At 39.8% G+C, this 22,967-nt stretch overlaps 1 protein-coding gene across 5 annotated transcripts in view; it reads left to right on the plus strand.

Annotated features, from left to right (window-relative positions):
* Positions 1–22,967, plus strand: part of LOC138757563 (transmembrane anterior posterior transformation protein 1-like) — a 142,958-nt gene that overhangs the window by 114,397 nt on the left and 5,594 nt on the right. For all 5 annotated transcript variants that reach the window (XM_069925121.1, XM_069925124.1, XM_069925122.1 and 2 more), the window contains 2 exons: positions 13,171–13,247; positions 21,859–22,019. In XM_069925121.1, the coding sequence (XP_069781222.1) occupies positions 13,171–13,247; positions 21,859–22,019 (238 nt within the window). The remainder of the gene's footprint in view (positions 1–13,170; positions 13,248–21,858; positions 22,020–22,967) is intronic.

The following is a 22,967-nucleotide window of genomic DNA, read 5'->3' on the forward strand; positions in this document are numbered from 1 at the left end:
GAACTTGGAATAATGGTGAACATTTGGTGGGGTGGGGACTGGAGGGAAATGGACTGGCATCTATCGAATCGTGTGTTTTTGTGGCTTGGGTCATAACCCGTGAAATAGAAGGGGGTAGTGTATTATTTGAACAATATTAATGGTTTTTTTTTGTTGTTTTTATTTTTATTTTATTTTTTATTTTTTTTAAACCTAGTTTGATAAAGACAACTATGCCTTAGCATAAGAGTTTAAAAAGATTTGAAATACCAAGAAGTTAAGAGAAAAGAGATGAAAGGGAAATATGGTTTGCAATTGATTTTAAAAGATATCAATGGGTAAAGTATTGAATATTTTAAATTTAATATTAACAGGCTTAATAATCTGATGAAAAGGAAGAGGATTTTGGCACATACCAAGAAAATGAAAGTTGACATAGCTTTTTTGCAAGAAACTCATTTAATTGAAGAAGAACACCAGAACTAAAAAAAAGTTTGGGTATGGGTAGGGTATGTTGTGGCTTCTTCATTTGAATCGAAACCAAGGGGAGTAGTGAGTTTAATAAATAAGAATCTACCTGTTAAAATATAAAATGTAGTTACTGATCCTGCAGGAGATAAGGTATATTGTCAATTTATTTTCGAGAATATTGGACACATATGAATATATATGCACTGAATATAGACAATGAAAATTTTATACAAGAAAAATTTATAAATTTAGCAAATGAACATGAAAATATATTAATAGGTGGAAATTTCAATTTTTGTTTAGATCCAGTTTTAGATCTACAAAATCAATAACGAGGACAAAAGCTTCCAAAGTTACATTGTTGATAATGAATGATTTTAAACTTAATAGATGCATTGAGAAAAATTGATCCAAGAGAAAGAGATTACTCTTTTTATTCATATAGGCATCATTCTTACTCTAGGATTGAATTATTTTTAATACCTGCACAACTTCAAGGTAGAATTCAACAAAATTATAAGGTGAGAATTTTATCAGATAATTTTCCTTTGTTGTTGACAATAACAATGTTGGACAGAGAAGAATCAGTTTACAGGTGGAGGTTCAATTCTATGTTATTAAAAAGAAAAGATTTTTGTGAATTCATTAGAAGACAGATAAGGAATTTCTATGAGACTAATTCCAGTTTGGTTACTAATAAATTTAATTTATGGGATAAATAATGAGTTTATAATGGGATAAATATGACGTTAAATAATGTTATACTTCTAAAATTAAGAATAATTATATGAAATAAGTAGAATAATTAGAGACGGAGATAACAAATTTAGAAAAAGACTTCAGCAACAGGTAAATGAGGATAAATGAAGTCCACTTCTTAATAAAAAGCTTCAGTATAATACTTTACAAACATAGAACAGAAAAAGCAATAATAAGAACTAAACAGAGATACAATGAATTGGGTGTTTTTGCATGGCAGTTAAAAACAATGATTATTGGTACTAAAAGTGATTTTAATTTAATTACTTATAAACTTCAAGAAATTAATGAAAATTTTAAGTAATTTTACACAAAATTATATCAATCAGAATCTTTAAATGATGAAAACAGATTTTTTTTTGTCACAAATAAATTTACCTAAATTACATTTGGAAGAGCAGAGAGAATTGGCTAGCCCTTTAACCTTAGTGGAGATTAGGGAAGAACTCAACTCATTACAAAGTAATAAGTGGCCAGGAGAAGATGGTTTCCCACTCGAGTTTTACAAAGAGTTTAAGGATTTATTAATGCCTCCATTTATGAAAGTACTTGGACAGGCAGCTGAAGTGCGTACCTTTCTGGAATCTTTTAATATGACAGTAATAACTAATACCAAAAAAAGAGAACCTTTAAAACCAGCATCATATAGACCAATTTCATTGTTAAATACAGATTATAAAATAATAGCAAAGTTATTAGCAAATAGGTTGGCAAAATATTTTCTGAAATTAATAAATATATTTTGTTTAAAAAAGAGAAAATTAGCAAATAATGTGATTAGATTATTGAGTATAATACATTTGGCACAAAAGAGAGGAGAGTTAAGTGTAGCAGTGGCCTTAGATGCCAAAAAATTATTTGACCGATTAGAATGGGACTTTTTAAAAATTTGATAAATTTGGATTGGGACCAATATTTGCAAATTGGATTAAAGTTTAATATAATGGATCAAAAGCTAAAGTTGTCTTCTTTCTTCTTTGGCTTGGCTTCGCGGACGAAGATTTATGGAGGGGGTAAATGTCCACGTCAGCTGCAGGCTCGTTTGTGGCTGACAAGTCCGATGCGGGACAGACAGACACGGTTGCAGCGGTTGCAGGGGAAAATTGGTTGGTTGGAGTTGGGTGTTGGGTTTTTCCTCCTTTGTCTTTTGTCAGTGAGGTGGGCTCTGCGGTCTTCTTCAAAGGAGGTTGCTGCCCGCCGAACTGTGAGGCGCCAAGATGCACGGTTTGAGGCGATATCAGCCCACTGGCGGTGGTCAATGTGGCAGGCACCAAGAGATTTCTTTAGGTAGTCCTTGTACCTCTTCTTTGGTGCACCTCTGTCACGGTGGCCAGTGGAAAGCTCGCCATATAACACGATCTTGGGAAGGCGATGGTCCTCCATTTTGGAGACGTGACCTACCCAGCGCAGTTGGATCTTCAGCAGCGTGGATTCGATGCTGTCGGCCTCTGCCATCTCGAGTACTTCAATGTTAGGGATGAAGTCGCTCCAATGAATGTTGAGGATGGAGCGGAGACAACGCTGGTGGAAGCGTTCTAGGAGCCGTAGGTGATGCCGGTAGAGGACCCATGATTCGGAGCCGAACAGGAGTGTGGGTATGACAGCGGCTCTGTATACGCTTATCTTTGTGAGGTTTTTCAGTTGGTTGTTTTTCCAGACTCTTTTGTGTAGTCTTCCAAAGGCGCTATTTGCCTTGGCGAGTCTGTTGTCTATCTCGTTGTCGATCCTTGCATCCGATGAAATGGTGCAGCCGAGGCAGGTAAACTGGTTGACCGTTTTGAGTTTTGTGTGCCCGATGGAGATGTGGGGGGGCTGGTAGTCATGGTGGGGAGCTGGCTGATGGAGGACCTCAGTTTTCTTCAGGCCGACTTCCAGGCCAAACATTTTGACAGTTACCGCAAAACAGGACGTCAAGCGCTGAAGAGCTGGCTCTGAATGGGCAACTAAAGTGGCATCATCTGCAAAGAGTAGTTCACGGACAAGTTGCTCTTGTGTCTTGATGTGAGCTTGCAGGCGCCTCAGATTGAAGAGACTGCCATCCGTGCGGTACCGGATGTAAACAGCGTCTTCATTGTTGAGGTCTTTCATGGCTTGGTTCAGTATCATGCTGAAGAAGATTGAAAAGAGGGTTGGTGCGAGAACGCAGCCTTGCTTCACGCCATTGTTAATGGAGAAGGGTTCAGAGAGCTCATTGCTGTATCTGACCCAACCTTGTTGGTTTTCGTGCAGTTGGATAACCATGTTGAGGAACTTTGGGGGGCATCCGATGCGCTCTAGTATTTGCCAAACCCCTTTCCTGCTCACGGTGTCGAAGGCTTTGGTGAGGTCAACAAAGGTGATGTAGAGTCCTTTGTTTTGTTCTCTGCACTTTTCTTGGAGCTGTCTGAGGGCAAAGACCATGTCAGTAGTTCCTCTGTTTGTGCGAAAGCCGCACTGTGATTCTGGGAGAACATTCTCGGTGACACTAGGTATTATTCTATTTAGGAGAATCCTAGCAAAGATTTTGCCTGCAATGGAGAGTAGCGTGATTCCCCTGTAGTTTGAGCAGTCTGATTTCTCGCCTTTGTTTTTGTACAGGGTGATGATGATGGCATCACGAAGGTCCTGAGGCAGTTTTCCTTGGTCCCAACAAAGCTTGAAAAACTCATGCAGTTTGACATGCAGAGTTTTGCCGTCAGCCTTCCAGACCTCTGGGGGGATTCCATCCATACCTGCTGTTTTGCACTTTTCAGTTGTTCAATTGCCTTATATGTCTCTTCCCGGGTGAGGACTTCATCCAGCTCTAGCCTTAGGAGCTGTTGAGGGAGCTGGAGCAGGGCAGAATCTTGGACTGAGCGGTTGGCACTGAAAAGAGATTGGAAGTGTTCTGACCATCGGTTGAAGATGGAGATCTTGTCGCTGAGGAGGACTTTGCCGTCTGAACTGCGCAGCGGGCTTTGGACTTGGGGTGAGGGGCCGTACACAGCCTTTAAAGCCTCGTAAAAACACCCGAATTCGCCAATGTCCGCGCTGAGCTGGGTTCGTTTGGCGAGGCTAGTCCACCACTCATTTTGGATCTCCCGGAGTTTGCGCTGAAGATGGCTGCATGCGCGACGGAAGGCTTGTTTCTTCTCTGGCCAGGACGGCTTTGTAAGGTGAGCCTGGTGTGCAGCTCGCTTTTTTGCCAGCAGCTCCTGGATTTCCTGGCTGTTTTCGTCGAACCAGTCCTTGTTTTTCCTGGAGGAGAAGCCCAGTACCTCTTCAGTGGATTGCAGTATGGTAGTCTTCAGCTGATCCCAGAGGGTTTCAGGGGACGAGTCCGTGAGGCGGATTGCATCCTCGAGCTTTGCTTTGAGGTTTACCTGGAAGTTTCCTCTCACTTTGTCTGACTGCAGGTTTCCAACATTGAACCTCTTTCTGGGGGCTTTACTGTTCCTGGGCTTTGGCTTGAAGTGAAGGTTGAGCTTGCAGCGAACCAGCCGGTGGTCAGTGTGGCATTCCGCACTGGGCATGACCCTGGTGTGGAGCACATCTCATTTGACTCTTTCTCGCACCAGGACATGGTCCAGGAGGTGCCAGTGTTTGGATCGGGGATGCATCCAGGTAGTCTTCAGGCTGTCCCTCTGCTGAAAAAGGGTGTTTGTAATGACAAGCTGCTGTTCTGCGCAGAGCTCCAACAGGAGGCACCCATTGTCGTTGCACTTGCCGACACCATGCTTGCCCAGGATTCCTGGCCAGGTTTCTGAGTCTTTGCCGACGCGAGCGTTGAAGTCGCCAAGGATGACAACCTTGTCGGCTGTAGGTGTGCGTTGAATGAGGTTGTGCAAGTCAGTGTAGAACTTGTCCTTTTCTGCTGGTTCCACCTGGAGGGTTGGAGCATAGACACTGATGAGGGTGATGCGACGCTTGTTTTTTGGGGAGTCACATGGACATGATCCGGTCCGAGTGGCCTGTCGGGAGGTTTTCGAGTTTGGAGGCAATGGAGTTCTTGACCATGAAGCCTACACCAGATAGGCGTCGTTCATCCATAGGCTTGCCAGACCAGTAGAGTGTGTAGCCCGCGCCGCGTTCTTGGAGGCTGCCTACATCTGCAAGGCGGACTTCACTGAGAGCGGCTATGTCGATGTCAAGTCTGAGGAGTTCATGTGCAATGAGGGCAGACCGACGTTCAGGTCGGTGGCTGTCAGCCTTGTCTAGCATGGTTCTGATGTTCCAGCATGCTAGCTTGAGTTTGTGAGCATCTTTTGAGGGGGAAGACGTGGAGGGGGAGGACGTGGACATGTCCTCGGGCCTGCGCGAAGGAGCTTTTAGGTGGAGTGCAGTGTGCGCAGTACTGGCCCCACCCTTTACACCCATGGTTCGTGTGCCGTGGCCAAGCAAGCTGGGACGTGGCAGCGATGTCCTTGGGTCGTAGGTTTTATATCGAGTGGCCTTCTATGCAGGTTTCTTACCCAGGCTGGAGGGGCCTGCCTCCCCTCCTAGGTCATTTAACTAGATCTAGCAGGCAAGGATGTCCATTATCTCCAGCATAGGCCTTTGAAATTTGACGCCCAGAATTAATGTTGATCTGATGAGAAGTGGGCAACCTCCACAAAGCTTCCAAGACCCTGGCACCAGTCTCTCCAAGTAATGTGAAGAGTCTCCAGTCCCCCCCCCACCCCCCTCCCGCGAATGTTCACCATTATTCCAAGTTCATTTCCATTAGGCAGAATAAAGTAATTTTAAAATAAAGCAGTCTCTCCAATGACCTCCATTTTGCTTCCCAAAAAGACCCTCCTGGCACAGCTCAATCTACCAAAAAGGTCCAGTCATTCACAGAACATGCTTTGCTCTGAATTCCTCAAAAATGGCTGTGCACACGAACTGCTTTTTCTTCAGCAGCCAGAATTGCTTTTCTTTGTATTGAATTCTGGAACAAACTGTGACAAGCCTTCCCTCAGTTCTTTCAACGTATCGAATTATCGCTGGGCTGTGACTTACGTTGTGCTTGGGTGAAATGTTGCATGTTGATTGTGATGATTCAGTCCCTCCTGTCTATACTAACCCTTACAGTGATCATCCCATTTTACTAAAATGGGAACTCAGAATATTAGCAATAGAACCATTAGTAGAATTGATTCAGTCTGATTCTGATATTAAAGGTTTTGGAGTTGGTAGTGAGAAGTATAAGAAAAATTTATTTGCAGGTGATATAATAATGTATTTGATGGAACCAGAAAGTTCATTGTGTAAATTACATCTTGGCGCCTTACAGTTCGGCGGGCAGCAACCTCCTTGGAAGAAGACCACAGAGCCCACCTCACTGACAAAAGACAAAGGAGGAAAACCCCAACACCCAACTCCAACCAACCAATTTTCCCTTGCAACCGCTGCAGCTATGTCTGCCTATCCCGCATCGGACTTGTCAGCCACAAACAAGCCTGCAGCTGACATGGACATTACCCCTCCATAAATCTTCATCCGCGAAGCCAAGCCAAAGAAGAAAAGAAAGAAGAAAGATGTTAGGTTAAAAGAATTTAGAACAGCATCTAGATACAAAGTAAATTGGGACAAAAGTTAGATTATGCCCCTCACTGGAGGTGAATATACTCAATGTAAAAGAGATTCCCAATTTAAATGGCCAATGAATTGAATAAAATAGGGATCCAAGTAGATAATTAAATTTTATCATATAAAATTGAACTATACCCTTTACTTAAGAAAGTTGATGAAGATTTTTAAAAATGGATGGAATTACCAATAGCATTATTGGGAAGAGTTAATTGTATAAAAATGAATATATTTCCAAGAGTGCAGTATCTTTTTCAAACATTGCCTAAATCTCTTCAGAAGCTTTTTCAGGAATTGAAAGGGCAAGATGTCGAGAGTTTCATTAAAAAAAATTTACATGGAAATATGAATTAGGAGGTCTGCAACTTCCACATTTTAAAAATTATTATAAAGCTATACAAATTAAATGTCTCTTTTTTCAGAGAGGGAGAGAAACCAGCATGGATTAAAATAGCGATGGATAAGATAGGATAGAAGATGCCAGAAGATTTTACATTTAAACTGAGATTAATATCTGGAGTCAGGGATGCACCACTGTTGAAGCATCTGATTAATATATGGAATAAAGTAAATAACGAATGGGAATGAGGAATTTTTGGTTAATTAAAATGCCTTTGATTCAAAATAGTCTTGTACGATTTTCTATAAATAACTGAATAACTGACTTTTTAATATTTGGATCTTAAAAGGAATTAGAAATATGGCAGATTGTTATGAAGAGGGAAATTTAATGTCAAGAATTTCATTCATGGCTGCCATCCCATTATTTGACAGCAAAGGTAATGTTCACGTATCAACACCACCCTCCCACCCCCCCCCCCCCCCCGCCCCCGCCATTTCAGCTTTTTTAAAATAAAAGCCATCTTGGTCTAATCAATTACTCAATATCTCATTATTCCCCTTCTGTCTCTCGCCTCAATTCCCTTTTGTCTTTTATCCTGCCCTGCCTACCGAGCATGTGGCTGAGACCATGACTTTTAAGGATTTTCTTATTAGAATCAGAATTGGAAGAATGGGTATTTTGAGGGAAAACATGATAGTTGAAATAATTTGGATTGCTCAAGCAAAATAGTGCAGTAGTTTTGATGGGCTAAATAAATGTTGTTACAAACATTATTTGCTTTATATTAGTTGAAATTCAGAAGGATAAACTGTCGATATTGTGTCTGTTGGATTTGCTTTTTTTATTAAAAAAAATGTATGTGAGTGACAAGTTATTTGAATAAAAAATAAACCAAAACTTGTAATACAAGCAATGTAAGTGCAAGCTCTCTAGCTGTAATAAATATTGAAATACTGTATGTAAATACAGTAAAACCCCTGGTATCCGGCACCTGTGGATATTGGTAAGTGAATTTTCCAATTGCGTGGGATTGTATGTTGTGTATTTGGTGAATAATGGCGAGGTGCACCAATTTTAAACTTAAGTATTTTTTTTAACCTATTTATTTTCCTCTTTTTTTTGCCATTTATTTGAGGCTGCGGGTTGCTTGAATTCCGGATCACATGGGTTTTACTGTAGTATTGTATACATACAAATGAAAGAAGCTGCAAAGTTATCAACTATTAATCTATTAATCTCTTCTGATTTGTAAAATGTAGTAGTAATAAAATATCTAAAGAATATTTCTTGACTTTTAGTCCTGCAAACAACAAATAATGTTGCTGCACAAACTTAAGTTACAGTTGATACTGACTGCAGAAACAATGATAATTTATGCATAAACCTAGCTCAAGACTTTCTACAGAACTCTTGGACAGTCCATCAGGGTCAAAGTTAACTTGTTTCCACTCAAATTCAGTTGTCTCTGAGGTAGCTGGTGAGTCGTGTCTGGAATCTGCAGATTCTGCCACACGTGCTTGTTGGGATGTCTGGGAAAGTTTTGGAATATCTTCTAGTTCAGATGTTTGTGCTTGTTCTCTGCATGCTTCCACCAGAGAAGGATGTGGTGTTCAGTGCTGTTCTTGGCGCATTTTCTCCATTTTGAGCAGTCATAGGCCAAGGATTCCTACAAGACAGAGGGGATGTTACAATTTTTACAGAAAGCTTCATGAACAGTATGTTGACTTGAGAGAAAACTCTGAGATGTTGGTTTGTTCATTCTAACAATAGATTTGAAGAATTTCATAAAGATGGTGTTGGTGGTACTTTCCCATTGCTCCAGGATTCCTGCTGTTGGTTGCTGTGTCTCTGATGCATGATGCAATCTGTTGGTTAGTAGGATATGAGCTGGGCCATGGGGGAAAAAAATGGTGACTCTGTTGGAGCTGCAGTAATGGCAGTGCTGGTGTAGACCCGGGGAGAGCAATGAACGGAGACACAGCACTCCGCCACGAGGTCCTACCATCCACTCCTGCTGCAAACAACTCTGTAGTGTGCAGGCTTTAAATGACCTGTTAAAGGAGCCAATGGTGTTTTATTTAAAATTCTGCAACCACGGGATGTATGCCCAAGATGATGACATCTGTGCTTGGCAACGGCATTGAAAAGTTGCAGACTCCAGGGGAGCAGTAACAAGGAGAATAGGGAGAACAGTCTCTGTTGAGAATGAGAAGCAGAGGATATGACCCTGAGGATGGTGACTGGGATGATGGACCAATGAACGACTCTGTAGCTGAAGGACACGAGGGTGCCGAGGTGTTGGTAACTTGTGGATGAGGAACCCATTCAGGCTGCTGGCAACTTGAGGTCAAAGGACTCACACCAGGCTGTGGGCTGCTGGAGAAAAGCTCATGAGGATCCACTATTGGAACCAGGATTTGAGGAAATACTGAGGGCAAGGTGGGCTCCCAAAGGGCCCTGGGCATTGAAGGGTTATTCATTGTGTCAGAGATTTAGACTTGGGCTCAGGTTGCTGATGGTTTGAATTGAAGTTGTGCAGCTGCAGGAGTACTGGAGGCAAATCCATGGACACTCGATGACTTTGGGGAGGACTCTCTTTTGCTTTTTCTCTTGACTGTAAGGTTTGCTGGGCAATGTTAATGGCAAACCTTTGACTTCCTTATGGCAGGCTAAAGGCAATGTCATGTAATACATTTCTGTTTTATTTCATGACAGTAAATAGAATCTGAACTGGGTATTGGGTTTGGGTTTTAGTCTTCAAATACACTTTTCCTCAATGAGCTCACTGAAGGTGATGGTGAATTTCTTAATATTCTCCTTCATTGATGTCACTTTCACTATATGATCAGTGATTTTTAGCATAGATCTTGATTCTCAGGGACCTTGGTGTTTTGTACCAAGTCAGGTTAGCAAAAGATCTTTGAGCAATACACAAAAGTGCTGGATAAACTCAGCAGGTCACAGCATCTATTGGAGGTAAATGGCAACCAACATTTCGGGCCTGAGCCTTTTGTCAAGGAATGAGCAAAACCACACATGCACTTGAATAAAAAGATGGGAGGGAGGGAGGAAAAGAAGGAGGAAGGGGCAGAGAGAGGAGTTTGGGACAATGACACTTTTTTCCCTTCATTTGCCCCTGTGATCAACAGTTTTAAATTTGTAATCAAATAATTCACATGTGATTTAAAATTCACATTCCAGATTTTATTCGAGGTTATTTGTATACATTTTGGTTTGACCATGTAGAAATGACAGCACTTTTTATACATGGTCCCCTCACTTCAGGGCAACATAATATTTGGGTCATTAGAATGGTGTCTGTGATTCATAGACATCACCAGGTGCTGAGTATCTTCTCTAGAGATGCTCTGCCAAACATCTACTGCAGCCATCTTCAGCTCCTGCTTGTTTTGGGGGCTTTTCTCTTCAGCATATGCAAGGTGTGCTAAATTGGCTTTAGATCAGGTGACTGACTTGGCCATTCAAGAATTTTGAAGTTTTTAGCTTTGAAAAACTCCTTTGTTGCTTTAGCAGTATGTTTGGGATCATTGTCTTGCTGTAGGATGAAGCACTGTCCAATGAGTTTGGAGACATTTGCTCTAACTTGAGCAGATCAAATGTTTCTACACACCTCAGAGTTCATTTTGCCATAATTACATCATCAATGAAGATGAGTGCGCCAGTACCTATGGCAGCCATACATCCCCAGGCCATAGCTGACTATGTTTCACAGATGAAGTGGTAAGCTCTGTGAAAGTATATAGTTAAGATAAATATGATAAAGATTTAACCTTCATCTCAGGAATGGATAAGAAATTGATATGGAGTAGACAACAGATGTTCATCAGTTGAGCTGTGGCAGAGAAGGGCAATGGAATTGAAGGACTTTGCTCAGATTTGCACGAGAAGGAAATCAAGTGGCACCTTCATTGTGGAATAATTACATAGTTCCAGGGAAATCTTAAACAAAGTATACAAGAAAGAGTATCTTTCACAGCAGCAGAAACTTAGTGTTTTGCATCCAATCAAATATTTTGAAGTATTGTCACTTGATTGTGACATGTACAATGGGGTACAATAGTCAGCATGGACATCTGATAGGTTCTATGCTATACAACTCAAATTCTGAGAAATGGTTGGTAAGATGGTGCAAGGGTCCCAGAGTGCTATGATTGTAAATAATGATTTCATCTGCTTGCTATTGATAAAGGATAATGGTTATCTGGGACAGTGAGGGGTAAAATCCTAACATTTGATTGTGTTGATATTTTTAAACATTCCTGAGCAAATTGAGCTAATATGAAAGCAAGCTAAAATCCAGAAGCTGATGTCAGTATCACAAAATCATGGCCGAAGAGGCTGCTGGTTTTATTATTACTTATGTAAATGCCAGGATAATTAATGTGCAAACAGGGTGGAGCTGGTGCCCGATGGTATGGTGTAAAGATTTTTCGTGGAACCAGGGATGTTGTAACTTAGTGGTTCTCAACCTTTTTCTTTCCATTCACATACTTTACGTATTCCTTCTGCCATAGGTACTCTGTGATTAGTAAGGGATTGCTTAAGGTGGTATGTGGGTAGAAAGAAAAAGTTTGAAAATCACTGCTTTAATCGTACCTAATTGACTCATGTGCACAGGTTCATAACTCCAAAGGAAATAGGCCAAGGACAATTTTTCTCAAGCAAAATATTTCAGTAACAATTGAATCTAGAGCAGTGATTCTTAATCTTCCCTTTCTGCTCACATACCACTTTAAGCAATCCCATACTAATCACAGAGCACTTCTGGCATAGGGATTACTTAAAGTGGTATGTGAGTGGAAAGAAAAATGTTGAGAACCTCTGTTGTAGTTTAAAGCAGCGGGACTTCAATACAGTAATCCAGAACCATTCTCACTGTCATCTTCTTTACCTTTGGCTTTCAGCAAGCATTTTTTGCCTTTTATTCATTTATCATTAAATTTAATTCACATAATTAATTTGATTATTTTAAGTAAATGTTAAAATTATAATGTTTTTTAAAGTACATGAATCCATTTGAACATTTCAAATGTTTTTGATTATCAGGGGGCTGAGGAATTGTGTATTTCTGCAGTTTAGTAATCGGTTCCCTTTCCTCCTATGCACAAGATGTGAAAAGTAGGATAAAGATTGTTGTGATTCTGGAAATAGTGCTTTTTAAGGATACAGACAGAGGAACATTTTTTTGTGGTGCAGAGGACTTTTTTTTGTTACTTATCCCTGGAATTTATTTTTTAAATTTAACTTAGACTTGCGGCATGGTAACAGACCAGTTCAGCCCACGAGTCCGTGCTGCCCAATTTTCACCCCGTTAACCTAGATTTGAACGGTGGGAGGAAACTGGATCCCCCAGAGAAAACCCACGCAAACATGGGGAGAACATACAAACTCCTTATACACAGCGTGGGATTCAATCCCAAGTCTGGTCCTGATTGCTGGCTCTGTAAAGGCATTGCACTAACCGCTACACCAAAAACAACAGTTGCCCTAATGCATTAAAAATTTCAGCAACTTAATCTTGAGTAATTATGTGTTCTGTTCAATTCACCATTCCAGCCTTCATTTGTTTATGTACTGAACACATTTGAAGACATACTTCAATTACCATTGAACACATTGTTTCTATTCAAGAGTGATTGATGATATTGTATTTGGATAGAATATATATTGTAAAACATAAAGTATGAGAATAGGGAATGCTTCATTAGTTTTACTTTGGAGGAAAACACTTCAAAATATTAAGATATTAATTTCTTATTTGTCATTATTATTTCCTCCTATTCTTACACTTTCTTTTAAACCAAACACTTGATGTAAAATAGTTTCATTTTTTTCTACCTAAGCAATCTTCTGTTATCTTCGTTGTTACTCATGGTGTGTGATTAAACTTACTATGGCAACTTTTGCAAGACTAAACAGTTTAATAGTGCTCTAATGTCAAATATAAAACATTTGAGATATGTGAAATGGGTACATCAATTATTCTATCACTTGTTTAAATTTGAAATGTATATGGTTTGCTAATTTCTTAAACAATTATTTACAATCTCTTTCTTTTTTGCATGCAGCTATCCAGAGTTATCACAAGTTCCACAAAAATTCAAGGAGCCTTGGCTATTGTCAGCCTATTAGTGTTTTACCTTGGGTAAGAAACCAATGCTAAAATGAAATGTTCAGATTTGTTTTGATAGGAATTAAAATTGATGGTCTGGTGGAAATATTCTGATCTTCAATGAATTATATTGTTGTAGATTCTGAATAATTTAAAATCATATGGTGCTGTATACAATCATTTTATAATTGGATATATATTTGTAAAATGTTAATTCATAACAAAAAAAAGTTGATTACTTTTTATGACTTATTTATTAGGTCATATACAGTTTCTAAATGCCAGTAATTCTGCATCTAACTGTCTGCATTTAATCAGTAAATGGAAACAAGTTTGGAACAAAGACTCAGCCAAACATGGAAGACATGAACTTATTGACAAATTGCATTTGACATATCTATAAATACACTCTTCCTTTGGACTCCAGATGGAATTCACTGACGTGCAGGAGCTTGAAATTCACTGTGGGATGTTACAGAGAAAAAAAGAATAATGTCTCTTAGTAAAGTAATCAAATACTTGATTAGTGTAGAGTGAATATGTTTCACTCCCCTTTCCCCGAATGTTTCCAATCATCTCAGAATATCTAAGATATTTTAGAATTTAATAGGACACCTGAAAGACTGCAGGGAGAAATATGAGGGATTAGTCTGTGTATCAGGGACTACGCAAAAAAATATGTGGCTGTTAACAATGGGGGAGAAGGCATGAAAGCCAGGTTAGGAACTTCTCCCAATCCTGCGTGGGCTTCTCAACTGTTGGTTGGAGGTAAGTTATTTATGTAGTCACATTGCATGCATATAACATCATGTATCATTTGGTGAAACCTTCTTGAATAGTTCCCAACAGATAACCTCCCTTCAAACACCACTGCCATGCCATGTAGAACACAAAACACACTATCATAGAATAGAAACTGATTTTTTAAGTACCTCAGTTTCCTAGAGCATTTCTGATCTTTTCAAATTAAAAACTAATGTCAGAAAAAAATGTTTCTAGAAAATACACTGCATAAGAGTAAGAACATTTCTGCAGATTTTGAGAACTAACATACTCATATTCCTTAATCTGAAGCATTTGAAATCTGAGGGCCAGATTTTTGACATTGGAGAGGGTTCAGAGGATGATTCCGGGAATGAAAGGGTCATCATTTGACAGTTCTTGGGCTATACTCATTGAAATTGACCACATGTCGCCCGCAGCCTGCATGGGTCCTTGGCTCGAGTTGCCACCAACCCACCACCTATGTATTTATTCTTCAGCCACAGAGTACCTCACTGGTCCGCTGCGGTCATCATCCTGTTGGGTCATCTCCACCAGGAGAATGAGGGGGGATCTCATTTCGAATATTGAGAGGCATGGACAGAGTAGATGTAGAAAGGTCATTTCCCAGAGACGAGAAGGAATGACCCGGACTGAATGTCATCCACTTTGAACACAGATGCGGAGGAATTTCTTTTGCGAGTGGTGGTAAATTTGTGGAATTTGTTGCCACTAGTGGTTGTGGAAGCCAAGTCATTGCATGTATTTAAGGGAGAGATTGATAGATTTTTGATTACCCAGGGCATCTAAGGTTATGAGGAGAATGGTTGAGTGGGAAAATGGATCAGCTCATGATTGAATGGTGGGGCAGACTCAATGGGCTGAATAGCCTATTTCTGATTCTATGTCTAATGATCTATGGTTTTTCATACACAGGATGGTAGATAGATAAAATTGCAATGTTTAAAACCATTTGAATAGGAAAGGATTGAATAGGAAAAGTGTAGAGGGATACAGGCCAACCACAGGCAAGTGGGATTAGCTTTCATGGGTATCTTGGTCAGTATGAGTAAGATGAGCTGAATGGCTTAGTTTCAGAGGCATTTAAATGCAATTCTAATGCATGTCAATTGCATCATTCACAGGTAATAAGTTTTCATGTTTATTAATGTTTTATTGTAAAAAGTCTCTATCTGGAAGTAATCCGCTACATTTTTTGTGCTTTTTTGCTTTTTGTGGTTCATGAGTACAAATTGTCATGTTACCTCAATAAGAAACACAACTCAAGAAATTCTATGAGAATATCGAGGATAATTTTTGCTGCTACTATATTAAATTCTGTGAAAAGAATATTTGTTTCCACAGCATGGTGTGAAACAAAAGAAAAATCACTGATAGCAGGAATAAATCATTTTAAAACTCTATAATTTAAAGGCCACAATTTAATCACCAACAAATCATTTAAGTGATCATATAATTAATCTGCTCTTGTTGAGTGCAAGGCCAATAGCTTTTATGTCTACTTAATTCCAATAGTGCAGCATCCACCCAGTTCTCCAGGTTGTTGATTAACTTGTATTCTGCTTCTGCAAGATGACCAATATCTACTTATAGTTAAGGATTAAGCATCGCCCTTTAAGTCCTTATGATTCTGAGATCATTGTCCAAGGTGAGGCTGAAATAGATTTTTTAAAATGATGTTATCATACTTGCTAAAAATTCCACATATTCCACCTATCAACTCTCTTAAGATCTACAAGTTGCAGGTAATGTAAGGAGTAATCACAATGTGTTATTTTGTACAGACAGCTAAGGTGTGTAATTAGAGGACAGGATAGAGGATGGATCTCCATGTAGTGGCACACCATGTACAAGTGGCCTTGTATCCATGGCTGAAGCATGCCCACATTCTGATTCAGCAAGAACAATATGAAGAACAATTTGGAAGACTTTGTTAATATCACTTTGTAATTTATTTATCTTAGCTGTAAGCAAATTTGAAGTGTCACTTTCTAAACAATTATCTTTTTTTAAAATTCAGTGAATAGTTGCGATCCCAACATGGATCTTGGAGTAATGCCAGTAATGAAATTAGCATATTGTAGAAATTAGCCATGCCAACAATGGATCACATTTATTGCCTATTAGTCGTAATTGCAAGTAGCACAGCAGACTGTTGCAGAATAAAGGCTTTATGGCTGCTTCTTGGGCATTGATCAGTGAACCATAAGATTTACTAGAGAAGGTCACTCTTCATCCCGATGCTGAGGGCATGAAATGCCTTTTGGTTAGGCAGTCTCTTTCCTCAAGGACCATCACCATTCAGGCCAGGCCCTCTTCACTCTGCTACCATCGGGGGAGAAAAAGGTACAGGAACCTGAAGACAAGCACTCAGCAGCACAAGGACAGCTTCTTCCCCTCTGTCATCAGATTTCTAAATGAACAGTGAACCATGGACACTGCCATACTTTGTTTTTCTGTTTTTTTGCACTATCACACAGTGTGTGTGATATGGTTGCTGCAGAGAAGTGGATCAGAGGTCAATCCGTAGGACCATAAGCGTGGCAGAGAGAATCACTGGAGTCTCCCTCTGTTCCCTCCCCTCCCCCATTGATGTAATCTAATGGCATCATTGTTTAAAGAGGGTGTATGAAATCATTGAGGACCCCTTCTACCCTGCACACAGCATCTTTCAGCTGCTCCCATTGGAAAAAAGAGACAGGAGTGTCAGAGCCAGCACCACAAAGCTGAGGAACATCTTCCTCCCACGGGTAGTGAGATTGCTGAACAACCAAAGGAACTGCTCACACTAACCATCTAAGACTCTCATATTCATAAACAATATTTACATAAATCGAATTATCAAAAATCCTCATCTGAAAATAAATTTAAATTTTGGATAAACGAAGATATCCGAAATTCTCATTTATCCGAAATTTTTTAGAAACCAAACTGACCAGGGACCTTGGGCTCCTGGTGGAAGCAGGAGTGGACCTCAAGTTCCCGGGCAGGAATGGGACCCTTGAGGTCCCGGCACAAACAAGGCCTCAGAGGGGGAGGTGTTAGTGATTGGCAGTGGCCAGAATTTTTTGGGGATGAGAATTAAAACATTTTAATGCTTTAAAAGCCTTGTTTGTTGTTGTTTAAATACTGTTGCAAGTGATTTACTGTTGCTACTGGGCTTTTGTTTTTAAATGACAGGACCATTTTGGATAATCGGATTTGTACTATATTTGTAAATGTGAAATCTTTGTCCTGCATATGTATTGTTGGTTTGTATTGGTGTTAGGTCTGGTTAGTATGTCTGCATGTTTTGCATCAAGGACTGGAGAACTCCGTTTTGTCAGGCTGTAGTTGTACAATCAGATGACGAGATGCACAATTATGCTGCAAAACAAAGAATTTTGTGACCTTTTCATGACATTAAATTCTGAGAGTGAAGTGCAAGAGATGTACAATGACACCAAAGGAAGCTTGCAATCATAGCAAAATAGTTTACTTGCTTTCTCTCTGGAAAGGGTCAATGAAATGTAGTTTGCTCCTCTTTCCAGAATAGTTCATGTAGCGCTCCAGACTCATTATGATAACCCAAGTCCAAATATGGACAAAAGGGTTGATTTCCACGATGTAGGAGAGTCATGATGGTGGGAACAGAAAAAAAAAACTAGGGATGTATCGAGTCCCAAGAAAACAGCTGTGGTCACAGAAAATCAGTATATCAGCCAAAATACTGCTGAAGAATTGTGTTGGTCAGAGATTGATGCAATTGATTAGCTGTTTCATCAAAAGATCAGATGTGAGAAGGAGCTTAAATTATTTCATTATTTTCTGCACCATTTACAATTCACCAGATGATGAAGCAGTCAGTGTTTAAATGTGACAGTACAGACAATATTTGTCCTTTTGGTAATAAATGGCAAATAACAATAAAACTACTTAAATACTGAGTACGTAATCATACGTTGACCTGTTGTAATCTGTTTAGGACCTTTTCAAGGTTTTGTAGGTGTTCCTTGTCATCTCGGCCCGTGTTGATAATATCAAGGTAACATCCCACTGCTATTCCGTGTAGTAATTTGTCCAATGTAATTTGAAAAATTACAGGTGCTGCTGAGATTCTGTGTGGCCTTTGTGTACAGGGGAACAGTGCCAAGTGGGGATTGATAGTAATTTCTTTTTAATCTTTGTCCAACTCTACTTGTTGGTATGCCTGTGACAAATCTAGTTTTGTGAACTTTTGCCATCCATTTAGTGCTTGGAATAGTTCTTCTGCTTTGGGCATGGGGTCTTCTGGTACTTTTAGAGCTTGGTTGATGGAGACTTTGTAATAGCCGCAAATGTGAATCTCACCGTTTGCTTTCCATACAGGTACAAAGGGCGCTGCCCAATTACGGTATTCTATTGGTTCTATTTTATCTTCATCTTTTAATCTGTTTAACTCAGCTTCAATTTTTCCTTTCATTGCAAATGGAGCTGTTCTGGATTTGATGAACTTTGGTTCCACATTCTCTTTTAATTGCAGTTTGGCTTGAACCCCTTTTATCTTTTCCAGCCCTTGTTGAAAAACCACGGTGTGGTCGTTGAGAATCTGGTTGAGTTCTGGCTGAGGATTGTCTTCGTGGTTTACATTCTTTTCAGTTTCTTCCGAAAAGGACTGGTCCCTGGGTATCTATGATGTAGAAGGATAGTGTTTTTGGTTGTTGTTGCTTGTATTGTAACTTGACTTTACATTTTCCAAACACTTTGATTTTGTCTCCCATAACAGATCTCAGTATTACTTCAGTTGTTTTCACCGAAAGGTATGGTAGCAAGTGTTATTTTAAATGTAATGGCATTAGAGACACTGCAGCTCCTGTATCAAGTTCCATTTTCAGAGGTTCATTGTTTATTTTCAGATGAACATAAAGTGCTGTGCTTTTCTCATTTATCAATCGGATGTGCAAGACTGCAGCTGTTGTCATCTTCAGAGCTGTTGCTATGCTCATTGCTAGGACTTCTCCTCTCCCCCTTTCTCTCTCTGTTAGTGATTTGACCTTGGCTGGGTGGTTACCATAATTTCGAGTTCTGCTTTTTACTGTTTATTTAATAGGACATCTCATGTTAATGTGTCCTTTTTTTTGTTGCAACGGTGGCATTTGGAATTTTTGAAGAAACTGTTTTCTGGGCGATGGTTGTATTTCCGCAACAGAAGTACTGTTGGGAAGAAAACTTCTTGACCGGAAGGTCTTGTTGGCCCATATCCAAATTTTTGTCTGCCATTTCTGAGCTGCAGGCAGTTCTATAAGCGATTTTGAGAGTTACTTCGTTGTACATTGCCAGTAATTTCTGCTTTGCCTGGCAATCTGTCAACCCCTGTCTCGAAGTGCTTGGGTTAGAAACTGCTTGAAGTGACAGTGCTTGGACAGTTTACACAATGCTGCCAGATATTCACTTACTACCTCCCCAAGTATTTGCCTCCTTTTATTGAATCGTTGCCTTTCTGCCATAATGGTGGTCTGGGGCTTAAGTAATTCCCGGTATTGTGCATAACTTGGTGTTTGCCTTCATCCCTGGGTCTTCCAGGGACAGTAAAGTTTTAAGGAGATCAAATGTTTTGCTGCCCATTATACTGAGGAATAGGGCACTTTTTTGGTTTACTGGGGCTTCAATAATATTATGGGCTACACAGCAGTGGTTAAACCGTTCTACGTAATTAGTAGCGCTGGAAGTGACACAGTCCAAGATGGCACACGGCGCTGCTGGAGGAGAGTTGGGACATATCTTCCAGTAGTTTCCAACTTTCATCTGCTTCGTTGAACTGTCCGCACTTTCCCTCCGCCATCTTAGCATGCTTTCGCTTTGATTTTTTTTGTTAGGAACTCTTGGAGCTCATTGGGTAGTCACCTTTCACCTTTATACTTTTCTTCCTTCCCCTGGTTGGTGCGTGGAGCACACATAGGGTTCGTTTCATTCCTCGACGCCACTGTCGTGCATGCACTTACACAATGATGACTTGGAGATGTAGTGCTTTTCTCATTCTTTAATCTTTCTTTCTTTGGCTTGGCTTCGCGGACGAAGATTTATGGAGGGGTAAAGTCCACGTCAGCTGCAGGCTCGTTTGTGGCTGACAAGTCCGATGCGGGACAGGCAGACACGGTTGCAGCGATTGCAAGGGAAAATTGGTTGGTTGGGGTTGGGTGTTGGGTTTTTCCTCCTTTGTCTTTTGTCAGTGAGGTGGGCTCTGCGGTCTTCTTCAAAGGAGGTTGCTGCCCGCCGAACTGTGAGGCACCAAGATACACGGTTAGAGGCGATATCAGCCCACTGGCGGTGGTCAATGTGGCAAGCACCAAGAGATTTCTTTAGGCAGTCCTTGTACCTCTTCTTTGGTGCACCTCTGTCACGGTGGCCAGTGGAGAGCTCGCCATATAACACGATCTTGGGAAGGCGATGGTCCTCCATTTTGGAGACGTGACCTACCCAGCGCAGTTGGATCTTCAGCAGCGTGGATTCGATGCTGTCAGTCTCTGCCATCTCGAGTACTTCGATGTTAGGAATGAAGTCGCTCCAATGAATGTTGAGGATGGAGCGGAGACAACGCTGGTGGAAGCGTTCTAGGAGTCGTAGGTGATGCCGGTAGAGGACCCATGATTCGGAGCCGAACAGGAGTGTGGGTATGACAACGGCTCTGTGTACGCTAATCTTTGTGAGGTTTTTCAGTTGGTTGTTTTTCCAGACTCTTTTGTGTAGTCTTCCAAAGGCGCTATTTGCCTTGACGAGTCTGTTGTCTATCTCGTTGTCGATCTCGATCCTTGCATCCGATGAAATGGTGCAGCTGAGACTACTGACATATATAAGTGGGCCGGGGGGGGGGGGTGGGGGGTGGTGACATCATAATTTGGGTGTCATGATGTACAGCAGGGTGGGCTTATACACAACAGTTCTTATTTACCTGCATTGTTTCTTGTTCCCTCTTAATTCTATAAATTTTAATTTTTTCCATTTGCTCCTTCTTATTTCTGTAATCTCCACTAAATTTGCCCTACTCCTCAATCACCCCATATTAATTCTGTTGCTGTTAATTAATGCAACTGTGAATTTTCTTTCACTTCATCGAATCTTCCAGATGATCCATTCATTGTCCATGGTCTAGTGTTCCTTATTTCACCCCTTTAACCCTTTTTTTTAAATCTTATGTGGTTCAAGTCTTTGGCTATTTATGTTGGAACCCAATTATTTTGCTGTCTTCAAGTTTTTCTTTCAAGGGCATTGTTTTAGAGGAAAATGTTTCAGTGTAATGCTTGGTTGAAATGCTTTGTATTCTTTTCATGATTTTTTTCAACTAACCTGACAGCCATCATCATTGATTTAAACTTACTGTCACCAGAGCTCAGTTTGGTGTGAAGTGAAGGGTTGAAGTTTGTAGCTCCAGTATAACATTGAATGGAAAAGTACATCCTTGAATGCATGATTTAATAACACAGTGTTAGCATGTTTCGAAGGGAGTTGGAGTCACTAATTGTGCACTAGCAATCTAATTTGGTAAGTGTGACAGGTCATTGATAAATAACTCTTTTCCGATGTGGAGTTTCCTGACATCGTACAGAAAAATAGCCTGTTACTCTGGGAGTCGGTGGGGGAGGGGAGAGCTTTACTGTAACTCAAGACTGTCTATATTCAAAAACAATTTCTCAGCATTACAGTTTAAAATTTGTGTGAGTCAGTGTTGTAGAGATTATGCAGATTAGTAGGATCTGGTAACATTTTCTCAGTGGATTGCAAATAGCTTGCCTGATTGACATATTTCTGGAAAAGTTTGGACTATTTTGTTATTGTCAATTAATTCAATGCTGCAGATTTCCTTTATTATTATTATAAGCACATTCTTTGTTCTACCCCTTTCAAGGTTGATTGCACTTAAAGTTCTGAACAGTATTGTGTTGCTGGGAAAATCTTGCCAATATGTAAAAGAGGCCAAGATGGAGGAGAAGCTGTTTCAAACTCCAGTAACCAGCATTCCTGGGAAACCTGCCAAAAAAACTGTTAGCAAAGTTAAATCATGTCAAGGTATTTATGGTTACCCATTTTATACTGACATATTTGTTTTATTTTAACGAACTAAAGGTATTGTGTGACTGTTTAAAAGATCAAAATGTTCATAAAATTATAAATTAAATATTTTGAATGCAAATCAATCACTTGAATCCCAGCTTAGTTATTTTAAAGCCAGATATTGAAACAAAGTAAATTATAATAATAAGTGTTGTGAACGTTTTCCCTGTCAGCTAAAAATTCATAAAATTTGTAAGTCTATCTTTGACACATACTTTGCACAAAGTAATGCAGTAAAAAGTAAATTTGGGAATTTTGGATTAGACGAAAACATAGTGTATATATTGTATAAGATAAAAAGGTTTAAAATGCAGCTTAATACCTCAAAACTCAAAAGTAGTCTGCACTTAAATCAATTATCGGGCTCAAATACAGCCCTAAAATCCAGAATTTTAAAAAAAAGTACATTGACCAATTGTCAAAATTGCATTGACAATTATGTTGGCAACAAATCCTATACAACAGACTTCAATCGGGTGCACCCTCACTTTCCAGCCTCGCTCTTCTGCTTCAGTGCCAAGAGTAATGCTCATTTCTCACTTGGAACCAGCAAATTTCATGAAGCAAACCAATTAAATCATGTCTTGTATGCATTAAAAAAATTAAAATACACAATCCCATAATGAAATTGCATTTATGAAATAATAAGAAGCTTAATTGTCAGGGGAATTACTCAAACCACTCCAGTCCTTGAATAGTATTGTCTTTTATAAACAGTCTCATAATTAAATGTTCAAAGGATCCCTTTATAGTCACGTGAAAATGCATTAAAAATATAATATTCGTGATATCCTTTAATTTTTGTCTGCCAAAGGGCAAATAAAGAATTGCCATGATCATTACCCAGCACCCTTAACAACAGGAGAAAGAGAAGCAAAAGAGTATCTCTTGAGAGACAGTAAG

This window comes from Narcine bancroftii, chromosome 3 (genome assembly GCF_036971445.1).
Source record: "Narcine bancroftii isolate sNarBan1 chromosome 3, sNarBan1.hap1, whole genome shotgun sequence".
NCBI classification, from domain to species: domain Eukaryota; kingdom Metazoa; phylum Chordata; class Chondrichthyes; order Torpediniformes; family Narcinidae; genus Narcine; species Narcine bancroftii.